Source organism: Schistocerca piceifrons, chromosome 2 (assembly GCF_021461385.2).
Source record: "Schistocerca piceifrons isolate TAMUIC-IGC-003096 chromosome 2, iqSchPice1.1, whole genome shotgun sequence".
NCBI classification, from domain to species: domain Eukaryota; kingdom Metazoa; phylum Arthropoda; class Insecta; order Orthoptera; family Acrididae; genus Schistocerca; species Schistocerca piceifrons.
Window position 1 is genome coordinate 451,156,759 of NC_060139.1, and position 13,485 is coordinate 451,170,243.

Genomic DNA, 13,485 nt, shown 5'->3' on the forward strand with positions numbered 1-13,485 from the left:
GTCTTCTTGTTATTAGGTAATATTCACAAAGGAAGTTAAACCATTTCGGTCTATAAGGGATGGTCACTATCTTATGGATAAGAAGTTTAGAATCTGTTTCGAAAACCAAGGAATTCAAGCCGCTTACAACAGGCTCTTAGAACACGTTTGCACTGTGTGCCCTGGCTCTCCAGCTTTCAGAACTTTCCAAAGTTTGAAGGATCATATGAGGAAAACGCATGAACTCCATTACTGTGATCTGTGTGTTGACAATTTAAAGGTGAGATCAGCAAAAACGCAGTTAGTTTCTGGAGGGATTGTTTAGTTGTCACTATATAGGGCTTACGTCATTTTCAGATATTTACTCGAGAAAGAAGATGCTACACACGCCAAGAGTTAGCACAACACCGGAGGAAAGGGGATCCAGATGACAGATCTCATCGTGGTCATCCGTTGTGTGAGTTTTGTGATCAAAGATATATGGACAATGATGAATTGTACAGGCATTTGAGAAGAGATCATCTTTACTGCCACTTCTGTGACGCAGATGGGTATCACCAGTATTATAGGTTAGATATCTTCATTGCCTATCTGCACTTTTTGGTTTTATGTCTTTATTTGTATCCTTTTTGGCCATATTTACGTAGGGTACATAAAATTGTAGGTTGGTAGAACGTTCTATGTAATTGTTCAGCTATTTCTGTAGAACAGTTGGACAGCAAGAAGTTACTCATCAGTCACTGGTCCGTAGGAAAGCATTAGTTATATGTAGGCCCTGCTGTCGTGTGTCCTTCGGATTAATTGAAGCCTGGTTGGTTGGTTGCGTGTTCCATTGATCAATCCCACTTTACAGTAACCGTTATGATGTGGAATGTGTCAAGTGCACAAGAAAAGTACATATGAAACAAAAAATTAATATTTAATTTATTTATTTCTGTTCAAGAATTCATCTATGGTATAGAAGGAGTTGTTAAGGAGACATGACATCAATTTATGTTTCAAGCTATTACTATCGGACACCTTATTTCATCTGGTAATTTGTCGAGAATTTTTATAGCAGCATATTTTACCCCTTTCTGTGCCAAAGATAGGTTGAGCAAAGGATAGTGTAAGTCTCTTTTCTGGTACTAGGGCCTATAATCATGAATGTCACTGTTGTTTTTAACTGGTCCATGTTGAGAACAAATTTCATTAGTGAGTAGATGTATTGTGAGGCTGTTGTAAGAATTCCTAATCTTTTAAAAAGATGCCTACAAGATGTGCAACTATGAACCCCACACATTAACCACTTTCTTTTGAGCAGTGAATACTTTGTCTGAATGTTGAGTTACCCCAAAATATTATTCCGTATGACATCAGAGAGTGAAAGTATGCAAAGTATGGTAGCATACTAATTTCTATATCCTCAAAATTGGCAATTATTCTGATCGCAAAAGTTGCTGAACCTAGTCACTTTAGGAGATCCAAAATATGAATTTTTAAATTAAGATTCTCATCTGTATGTACACACAAAAACTTAGAATGCTCTACCCTGTCTACTGACTTCCGTTGATGTGTTATATTTATTGAAGGAATTGTACTTTTTCCAGCAGAAAATTGGATGTACTGTGTATTTTCAGAGTTTAGAGCTAGCCCATTTGCAGAAAACCAATTAATAACTTTTCCAAAGACCTTATTTGTATCATTTTCAATTCGAATTTCTTTTACTGGATTAATAATGATGCTTGTATCATCAGCAAACAGTGTCAGTTCAGCTTCCTGTTTCAGATAGGAAGGGAGGTCGTTCACATATATCAAGAGCAGAAGGGGACCCATGATTGAACCCTGTGGAACACCTAATGTAATTTCACCCCAGTTAGATGAAGTGGCAAATTTATTTAAATCACTTGACCCATATAAGGAAACTTTTGCTTCCTGTTCTGTAGGTATGACTTAAACCACTCATATGCTATTCCATTTATACCATAGAATTTTAATTTCTGTAACATAATGTCATGGTTCACTCAATCAAATGCTTTGGACAAGTCACAGAAAATTCCTATTGGTGACATTTTACTATTTAAAGACTCTATTATGTGGACAGTGAAATTGTGTATGGGTCATTCCATGTCAGTTCAACCAATTTGAGAAAATGTTCCAGTATGATAGTCTCAGATTTGGCTGAAATTTAGCACACCAATGCTACCAAGTGTGGAACACTCATGTACAAAGTTTTAAGTTCCTGTGCCAATTAGTTCCAGAATTATGGCTTGTGAAAGAAGGTGGCGTGACCTGGAAATTGCAGCCCGCATCTGGCAGTCTATCTTCAAACCCAACTTCAGGTCTTAATAACTTTCGAACTATTCTGCACAGTCCAGTGAAATTTTTACAACCCAGTAACATCCACTTAGAGAACACATACTATGAATCAGAACACCAACAACATATTTCTGAGGGAAAATAAAAACTTCCAGAATGTGATTAAAAAATGTAATTTGTTAAAAGGTATATATTGTAGGTGCCCTCTATGCCAAATATAATTCACTCAAAAAGAATATTAATCTTTTTTGTGGTAAGCTTAATGTGGCCTAAACACACATAGAACTCATCTTGCCCATATTAGTCACGCAAACAGAGTTACATGCACATGAAAATACAAACATTTTTAAAAATACCTCAAAAAACATGGATTTTCAGAGTGTGGTAGCACAAAAGGGACAATTGATATCCAAGCCAAACACTGCATAAGTAGACCATAATATAATATGCGGCAAAATTCCAACTTGTTATTGCAAGGCATTTGTGCACAATAAAAGTTGACAGAGATGTATTTGGTTAAGTTTCTTTTAACACAATTCAGCAAGTAATAGTAATGATGCAGACAGCTTATTTCAGATAAAGCTGCAGCTGTTGTTGGGAACCATTAGGCAACAGAAAGTTAAACAGTGGTAGTTTTCAGGGACAGAATGAGTCATTGTTAGGCAAGAACAACAAAGGAAACAAGCAACAATTACAGGTTACTCATGTTTGTAAGATTCAGTACTGTTGTGGAAAGTCAGTATGGAGGCAGATGAGTGTGCTAGTGGTGATTTTGTTGAAACGAGTTGCAATATTGGTAGAGCACAAGCATCTGAATGTCATAAAACAACATATGGAACAAACTGTGGCATTCACTTTGTACTGTATGATCTGGATGAATCGGACTAAGATTTGTTGCTATGAAGATCCGGAATACACCCTGTGGGCACAAGAAGTACAGTTCCAGGAAACTTTAGTGTTTATCATCATATGAAAGTTTTTCTGGATAAGTATTCTTTCCTACAAAGAAGCTGTTTTGATCCATTTCGAATTCATAAGAAGACAGTGAAGTGTAGCCTCAGAGAAATTGATATAAAATCAGTATTGAAAGTGAATCAGTGCATGGGACTTAACATGAAACCAGGACAAAAGTTATGTTCCAGGTGCATTACACTGCTAAAAAATGAAGAATATTCTGATGATTTACATGACAGTGACAAAGAGTATCGGCCACCTACAACCACAGCGGATGAGAGCAATTAAATACTTCAGTGACTGCTCTTGGTGTCTCTCCCATGAAGACAAACAAAGGTGGGAAAAGAGACAGGCCCTGCTATGGTAGAAGAAAACTACAAGAAGCTCAAATGGAATTAAAACACAAAATAGCTGACGCACTAATGGTGGAAGAGGAAGAACTATCTGCCCCAAAGGAGCATAAATCATGCCAGAAATGCTCTGAGTTTGACAAAATTGTCCATGATTTGAAAGAAAAATGTACCATATCCACATGCCAAAAAAAAAGTAGCTATTCTTACCCTTGCACCTTCCACCTGGTCTATTGACTACACTGCAGAGGAATTCAATGTTTCTACATATATGGTAAAGCAAGCTAGGAAAATAAAAGCAACCCAAGGAGTGCTTCAACAGGCTCAGGGTAAGCAATAGAGTTCAGAAATAAAGGTGCTATTGTCGGAGTTCTATGAAAATAATGGCCACAGCCGAATAATGGCTGGAGAAAAAGACTATGTAATGGTGAAAATGGGAAATGTACGTGTACAGATGCAAAAAAGACTGTTGCTATGCAACATATCAGAACTATATGTAGAATTAAAGGAAAAGTATCCCAATACCAAAGTAGGTTTATCATCTTTTTTCAATCTTCAGCCAAAATGGGGGGCACACACAATGTTTGTGTATGTGAGACCCATCAAAATGCTAAGCTGATGTTTGCTGCTATAAAGGGTTCTGGTATGGATTACAAAGGTGCAATGAAGCTGCTTGTGTGTGACATCAGTTCCTACCAGTGCATGATACACAGGTGTGAAAAGTGTCATGGCAAGGCAAATCTTGCAGAACACATGAATAACAAACTGTATGGTGAACTCCTTATGGGTGACGATGAACTTGTCTCTTATAAACAATGGTCACACATGGATTGCACAAGTATTGGAACAAAGCAAAGTACTGTGGAAGATTTTGTTGAAATGTGTTGTCAAAAAACTGACAAACTGACCACACACAGCTTCACAGCAACAGCACATTCGGCTTATCTGCAGTTTTGTAAGGATAATTTGAAACAAGATGAAATTATAGTGATACTTTTTCTGGAAATTATGCATTTATAGTTCAAGATGCCATCCAAGGATATCATTGGGACCAACAGTAAAGTAACTCTCCAGCCATTTGTGATTTACCATAGAGGTGAAACAGGTGATGTGTCTGTCATGAACCTGTGCGTTTTTAGTGACTGTTTAATTCATGATGTCACTGCAGCTCATGCCCACATTCGCACTGTCATGGCATATGTGAAAAACAAGCTGCCTCACATACATTTTGCAAAATACTTCAGTGATGGGGCAGCTAGTCAGTAAAAAAATTGTAAAAATCTCAAAAATTTAGGCATGCATTACCATGATTTTCAGATTCAAGCAGAATGGAATTTTTTTGCATCAAGTCATGGTAAAAATGTATGTGATGGTATTGGTGCTACCATTAAGCGCATGGCATCACGAGCTAGTCTGCTGCACCCTACAGAAGGTCGCATTCTAACACCTCTTCAATTATTTATCTGGGTACAGAAAAATATCTCCGGCGTACAGTAATTCTGTGTTTTGAAAGATGAGGTGAAATTAGTCGAAGAGTTGCAAAAATGCAGACTAGAACACGTTAAAGCTGTTGCAGGCACAAGGAGCCATCATCACTTCTCTCCAGCAGTCTCTGACAATGTGCAGATGAGCAAACTGTCCGGTTATAACTATAGGTTCATGCACAACATGTGTTTTCAGTGTGTCTGACTCAGGATTCAGAAGCAAAAGCAGCAACATACAACCAGGTTGCTATGTTATTGCTGTTTATGATGACAAATGGTACTTAGGATGTGTTGCAGAGTGCTGTGAAGCAGAAGGTGATGTATTTGTGAATTTCATGCCACCAGCAGGACCAGTAAGATCATTTCATTGGCCATGTTTGGCAGACAGGTGTTGGATACCTTTTGAACATATTCTTATGACAGTTCCTGTTCTTACCACAATGTCAGGAAGACTGTACAATTTTCCACTCAGTGTAAAGAGGGGTACAGTAGCTAAAGTTTGGGAGAACTTCTGTTCAAAGCACAATCAACTGGTTTTTAGCAGTTAAGGTGCAGTAAACATTAATGATAGGTTGTGTTAATCTGTCTATATGTTGTTGCTTAGTGATTAAACAGTTGTGGGAGAGGATAAGAAGAGGCAGAACAGTTTACAATATGTTTTTTACAAAATTGTGTTGTGGAACAATGGCCACATCACCAAATACATCCGTCAACTTCCAATGTAAGCAAATGTCTTGCAATAACATGCTGAAATTTGGAGATATATATCATTATGGTCTACCTATGCAGTGTGTGAAATTTGGCTTGGAAACCTTTTGTCCCTTTTGTGCTACCACACTTCGAAAATCCATGTTTTTCAGGTAATTTTTCAAATGTTTGTATTTTGATGTGCAGGTAACTTAGTTTTTGTTCCTGATATTGGGATGATTGATTGATTGTTTGTGTGTGTGTGTGTGTGTGTGTGTGTGTGTGTGTGTGTGTGTGTGTGTGTGTGTGTGTGTGTGTGTAGGCCACATTAAGCTTACCACAAAAAATTTATACCCTTTTTGAGTGAATCATATTTGGCATAGAGGGCACCTACAATATGTACCTTTTAACGTATTACATTTTTCTAATCACATTTTGGAATTTATTTTCCCTCAGAAATATGTTGTCGGTGTTTCGATTCATGGAGTGTTTTCTCTAAATGGATGTTACTGGGTTGTAAAAATTTCATTGGACTGTGTGGAATAGTTCCAAAGTTATTAAGACTTGAAATTGGATCTGAAGATATTGCCAAATGCGGGTTGCAATGTCCAGGTCACGCCACCTTCTTTCACAAGGGGGAACTAATACTTTGTACACAAGTGTTCCACACATGGTAGAATTAGTGTACTGAATTTCAGTCAAATCTGAGACTATGAGCTGGAGCCCCTGGTTGAACTGACTTGGAATCACCCATATTGCCATCTCAGTGGAAGATCATTTTTGAAATCCTTTGATACTGCTTTATCATCTCACAACCAAACTGCTGCCTTCCAACCTTGTATAGACCACAGGCTATGCTACAGATCAGTATGACACCACAACTAAGATGTCGTATTCACATTTGTTGGCTTTGTCAACTTGGAACCAAACTTTCACTTTATCTTGTATCTCAGACTACATTCCTGTGTTTGTTGTCACAAAGCGGATTCCAAGAAATTATATAAATAAAGAATAATTGTCAGTTTTCTATTTGCTCACATAAGTTGTTTTACGTCATATATTGTCACAGGACAAAGCCGATATCTGCTATCAATAGATTCAATTAACCTCATCTATCAATTTACTTACTATTATGTGCTTTATTATTGTAGGGTGTTTGAATCATATTTGAAGGCTTTTTAAGTTTTATGCTAGCTACTAAATGTGACTTCATTTAAATTACGAGACTACATTAAGTAATTCTTTAACATACCAAATTTTATGTTTGCAAAACACATTTTAGTTAATTCCTGTATCAATATGACACTGAAAACAGTAGCAAATGATGATAGCAGTAACTGTCTCCTAATAAGCCACCCCAATGTATAATAATACAAAACCCATATTTTGATTTTTAGAAGAAAACACATTTACACATTTGATTTTGTTCCCGATGGTATCTTTCCGTATATTTTCTGAACTATGTAGACAAAAATATTTTGGGCCATGAAAATATTGCTGAAATGCTATGCTAGTTTTTTTTACCCCACATTGCTGGTATTGGGTATGCACATAATATGTGAGCCTGGGATAGTGTGGACTTATACAAAGGCAGCCAGATTTAAATGTAAGCAAATGAGAACTTTGTCTGCCTGAGGGTAGAGAAGAGCAGTGGAGCATAGCCCCAATGCCCTCTGGCAGTCTACACTCATTATTTGTGCTTCTGTGAAAGGAAAACTGACATGTTGGCATACGGGTCACAGATCCTTTCTGGTGTCATAGTTGTGTTAAAGGTGTTTGATGCATCAGCATTATTCTCTTCAGTACCTAAATAAGAAAAGAACAACACACAATGGAAAGCAAAGGGGAAATACACAAAGTGTGTGCAGTGGCTTCTGCACCATTTTGAGTAAAATAGTTTTGTAGTGATGATGTCTTTGACCACCACAATTCACACCACAACAATTAAAACGCCTTTTTAAAATCTGCATAAAATCATCAGTATTGTATACAAGAAGGAAGACAAATGACAGAAAGTAAGTGGTAGTTCGTATGTCAGGGTTTGTGTTATTAACAAGAGATACAGAGTTATTGTTGAGTGAAGGAATGTACTACATATGACTACATTTTTATTGCAATCAACCAAAGTTGCTAGAAGTGAATCTTCTCTTTCTGTACTTTAAAGTGGAAATATTCAGCTGGGTGTAATCTGTGAAAGTTATGTGATTATAAAACAACTTATATACTGTTCAGAAGTAATGGTTTTCCTCAAGATGCCAGGAATCGAACCCATGACCCAGTGATTTAGCTGCAGCAGTGCTAGCCACTTGAACGCGAGCTGCGGACTAGTTACAGAGTGACAATTATTGAACTATATGAAATAAAATTGTTGTAAGTTCGGACCAGTTTGCATAAAGATGTTCAAACTGCATGGTTGGCAGCGGGGCATAATGGGAATTGGTATAAGCATGCACATCTGTCTTATTGTTGTCGAATATTTGCATTTGAAAATGTCATTGTACAGCATGTGTGAGCTTATAGCACTAGCGAAGGTCTACTATGCGAGCAATAATAGACCAATTGCGGCTCAAAGGAAGTTTGCAGCAGAGTTGAAGATGAAGACAACCAGTCCGAGTGAGCTAACAAACAAGAATTTGATTTGTAAGTTTGAAGGAACGGGTAGTGTCTGTGATGACAGTGTTGGCGGTTGATTGTCCAAAAAGGGTGAAAACATCAAGAAGACATGCACTGTGTTTCAAATCAGTGCCTGGAAATCAATTGGATAAACTGCACAACAGGTGGGAATTAACTGGGAGATACTGCAACAAATTGTTGTTGCTGACCTGCATCTCATCTTATACAAAATTCAAAGCCATCGGCCATTAATCCCAGGGCCATGGAACAGTGGTTGTATTACACCAACACTGTTGTCCATGTAATTAACGAACAGGACTTTGATGTGAATATGGTCTGGTTTAACGACAAAGTCCATTTTCATTTGGATGGATTCATCAGTTACCAAAATTGGTACATTTAGGGCACTGTGATCTAGAAGTCTCTTCACCGACAGTGGGTGACAGTGTGTTGTTCAGTCACGAAATAATTGGTGTGATATTTCTTGATAGTACTGTGACTGCCAAGTGGTACATGAAGGTTTTGGAAAATGATTTCGTCCCCATTATCCAAAGTGACCCTGACTTCAACAAAATGTGGTTCATGCAAGACTGAACTTGACCCCATCAAAGCAGGAGTGTGTTTGATGTCTTGGAGGAGCAGTTTGGGGGCTGCATTCTGGCTCTGTGGTACCTAGAGACAACTGGGCCATATTCGCCTTGGTATTTAGTCTGTAGCAGAATTGACGGGGACTCCTTTCTACCTAAAAAGCCTCAGTTTTTTGTTCAACATCTTGAGGATAAGTTCGGGGAAGTGACAGAACTGTCAAAGATGAGAAGCGGTGCAGTCTTGATTCAGACACCATCCCCAGCCCAATCCGGGGTGTTACTCACTTGTGACCAGCTGGGTGATATTCTTGTTTCTGTCGCTCCCCATTAAAGCCTCAGCATGGTCCAGGGGATTATTTTCCATCGCGACCTCCTCTTGCAGTTGCATGACGAGCTCCACGCCAATCTAGAACGGTGGGGTGTTCATTTCATCCAGCGCGTTTACAGGGGACTCAAAGACAACTGTGCCTTCATCTTGGCCTTTGAGAGTGATTCATTGCATGAAAAAGTCAAGGCGATGGTTTACCGCTGTGATGTAAAAGCGTACGTCCCTCCCCCTATGCGGTGCTTTAAGTGCTGGAAATTTGGGAACATGTCTTCCCCCTGCACTTCCAACACTGCATTTCGAGAATGCAGACATCCACCACATCCAGATACTCTCTGTGCACCTCCTCCCACTTTCATCAACTGCAGAGAGCAGCACTCCCCCCTACTCGCCAGGCTGCTCAGTACTCCAAAAGAAATGGAAAATCATGGAGTACAAGACCCTGGACCGGTTGACTTACCAAGAGGCTAAACGTAAACTTGAATGATTACACCCCGTTTGGTTGATATCCACATACGCTACCATCACCATCACAAGTACCAGTCGTTCTACACTCTGTGCCATGAATAGTGGGCTCTCCGGGCCTCCAGATTACATCTGCCCTCTTGGTTGTAGGGGGGAAAATCCCCTGCTGTTGCTCCCAAATTACCTCCTTCGGGAGCAAGGCCCCCCTAAATGTAGGGGACATTAGTCCCCACCCCCAGCCGGAGAAGCAACAGCCTCCTCTTGATATTCTCATGCAGAAGGGGTCCCTTGGGGCCTTCTCTCCTATGGTCTCCACTAATGCCACAGTGGACACTCACCAGTAGCTCAAGGAGCCAAAAGCTGCTGGACGAAGAGCTTCACGGTCTTCCTCTGTGCCTGAAGCTGCTTTGGAGAAATCATCCCAGCAAGTCCATAAAAAGAAGCGAGAGAGCAAGCAAACTTAGTAGTAGTCTGCTAAGAAACAGGATTATCTGGTGGCCCCAACACCACCACTCAATATAAATTCTGCATCTGAGGCTGCGGTGGAGATCTTAGCATCCACTGCGGACCTGGATCTCACTGATGCCTCATCCACCATAGAAATGGCTACAAATACTTAATCGGTGGCAGCAGGTGATCCTGAGGCATAACCTGCCTCCTTTCACCTTTCATGCCTTCCCAGTGTCACAATATCATCATCCTCCAGTGGAATAGCAGTGGTTTTTTTCACCACCTGTCTGAGCTAGGGCAACTGTTAAGCTTTACACTTGCTTCCTGCATTGCCCTCCAGGAAACCTGGTTCCCAGAATGCGGACCCCTGCTCTTCGCAGCTATAGGGGATATTACAAGAACCATAGCGACTACAATTGTCAGGTGGAATTTGTGTCCTGAACTCAGTATGCAGTAAACCTGTACCCCTTCAAATTCCTCCTGAAGATATGGCTGTCAAGATAAGGACGATGCAGGAAGTAACTGTCTGCAACGTATATCTTCCTCCAGATTGTTCAGTACCCCTGAACACATTGACTGCACTGATTCATCAACTCCCTAAGCATTTCCTACTTTTGGGAGATTTTAATGCCCATAACCATTGTGGGGTGGCACTGTGCTTACTGGTAGAGATGTCAAAACTTTCCTGTCTCAACTCGACCTCTGCCTTTTAAATACTGGGGCCCCTACACTTTTCAGTGTGGTTCGCAGTCTTCTTCCTCCTCCTTTGTTTGCTGTTAAAGCTGCCTGTTTGCACTAGTGTAGTAATCATTCTTGCAATGGCCTGGCGAGTGGGACACCAACAATCAGGATACATATCCCTGTACCGCCATAGGGTTTCGACAGTATTCCTACGACATTCGCCATACAGAAGTAACATGTCTAACTTCTGATTTGTGTCCATGTCTAGATGTAATGTTCAAGCAGCAACTATGTCTGGATAGGAGACACACGTCCTACTGGTTCAAAGTCGCACGACCTACTAGTTGTATGACGCGCCTGCTTTCCGGGTCGCGCGAGGCGTGTTTACAGTCTGCAGTCGCTTCCGACCGCCTCAACCTTCAATCGCACAATATTTCCCAGTGTCTTTTAAGCAAAGTTTGAATCACAATAGCAACATGCGTTACATCACTATACATGTCTTTTCCAGAGCGTTCGAATGATGCTAAAAAAGGTGTAGCATCCCATTTAAAAAACATTTACTTGCTTCCTGTCTCAACTCGACCTCTGCCTTTTAAATACTGGGGCCCCTACACTTTTCAGTGTGGTTCATGGCATTTACTCGGCATCGATTATCCTTCGGCAGCCCAGGACTTCTCCCATCTGCTCACTGGAGGGCCCGCGATGATTTGTGTGGTAGTGATCACTCCCCCATCTTCTTGTCACTCCCCCAGTGCTATTGCCCTGGATGTCTACCAAGATGGGCTTTAAACAAGGCAGGGAAGCTTACACCTCTGCTGTCACTGCTGAATCTCCCCCACATGATACCATCGATGTGGTAGTTGAGCAGGTCACTGGAACGATCATTTCTGCGGTGGAAAAAACAATCCCTTGTTCTTTAGGGTGCCACCAGCGAAAGTCAGTACCTTGGTGGTCGCCAGAAATTGCCAAGGCCATTAAAAAGCGTCGGCGAGCTCTACAGCAATATAAGTGGCATCCTTCCCTAGATCACCTTTGTTTTTAACAGTTCCGTGCCCGCATTTGTCAGCTTATAAAAAGATGGAAACAGGCATGTTGGAGGAGGTACATCTTGACCATTTGGTGCCATACGTCACCTTCCCAAGTCTGGACGAAGATCAAACTTGTTTGTGGGTACCAGACCCCGACAGGTGTTACTGGCATTAACATCAATGGTGTGTTATCTACCAACGCAAATGCAATTGCCGAGCACTTTGCTGAGCATTATGCTTGAACCTCCGCATTAGAGTATTATTCCCTCAAACAGTGGATGGAAAGGAAAGCCCTCTCATTCACTGAACATCACAGTGAACCCTATATCACTCCGTTTACAGATAGGGAGCTCTTCAGCGTTCTTGCACATTGCCCGGACACAACTTCTGGGGGGGAATGAGATCCATAGTCTGATGATCAAACATCTCTCATCTGACTACAAGCGACGTCTCTTCATCATCAACTGGATCTGGTGCGATGGCGCCTTTCCATCACAATGGTGGGAGAGCGCCATCATTCCAGTGCTCAAACCCAGGGGGAGGGGGGGGGGGAAAAACCGCTTGATGTTGATAGCTATCGGCCCATCAGCTTCACCAACGTTCTTTGTAAGCTGTTAGAATGTATGGTAAGTCAGCAGTTGTGTTGGAGTCTGGAGTCACTTGGACTACTGGCTGCATGCCTGGGCGGTTTCTGCCAGGGTCGATCTACCAGTGATAATTTAGTATCCCTTGAGTCTGCAATCCGAATAGCTTTTTCGAGGCGCCAACACCTGTTTGCCGTCATTTTTGAGTTACGAAAAGCTTACGACACGACCTGGCGACATAATATCCTTGCCGCATTATATGAGTGAGGTCTCTGGGGCCCGTTCCCGATTTTTATCCAGAACTTCCTGTCGCTCCGTACTTTCTGTGTTGAAGTTGTGCTTCTGATAGTTCCTCCCCCCCCCCCCCCCCCCCCACCCCCACCCCCACCCTCCCTTCCACCCTACCACTGTCCAGAAGAATGAGGTTCCACATTGCTCTGTATCTAGTGTATCTGTATTTTTAGTGGCCATTAATGGTCTAGCAGCAGCTGACTTCTACATTTCGTATTGCTCTCCTCCAGTACTGGTGTTGTTGAGCGGCACCTACAGGTTGCCATCCACAAGACACAGTCATGGGCTCTAGCCCACAGCTACCAGTTTTCAGCCGCAAAGTTGTGTGTTATGCACTTCTGTCGGCATCATACTGTTCATCCGCAACCAGAACTTTTCCTTAATGATGATCCACTCACTGTAGTGGAAACACATCGATTCTTAGGACTTGTTTTCGACACCCGATTGACGTGCCTTCCTCATCTTCATCAGCTGAAGCAGGAATGCTGGCAGCACCTCAATGCCCTCCGCTGCCTGAGCAATACAAACTCGGGTGCAGATCGCTCTGTGCTGCTGCAGCTCTACAAAGCTGATGGCTATATGTCGTGCTCTTTAGTACCTCCGTTCATGTCCTGGGGAGTTGTTTCTTCTGTGTACTGACTCCTTGAGCAGCCTACAGGCTATCGACCAATGCTATCTTTATCATACTTTGGTAATGACCATCAAGGAG

General features: G+C 41.3%; 1 protein-coding gene across 1 annotated transcript in view; it reads left to right on the forward strand.

The window, feature by feature from the left end:
- Window positions 1-13,485, forward strand: part of LOC124777383 (E3 ubiquitin-protein ligase ZNF598) — a 78,731-nt gene that overhangs the window by 521 nt on the left and 64,725 nt on the right. The window contains exons 2-3 of the mRNA XM_047252773.1: window positions 17-259; window positions 337-548. Of these exons, the coding sequence (XP_047108729.1) occupies window positions 17-259; window positions 337-548 (455 nt within the window). The remainder of the gene's footprint in view (window positions 1-16; window positions 260-336; window positions 549-13,485) is intronic.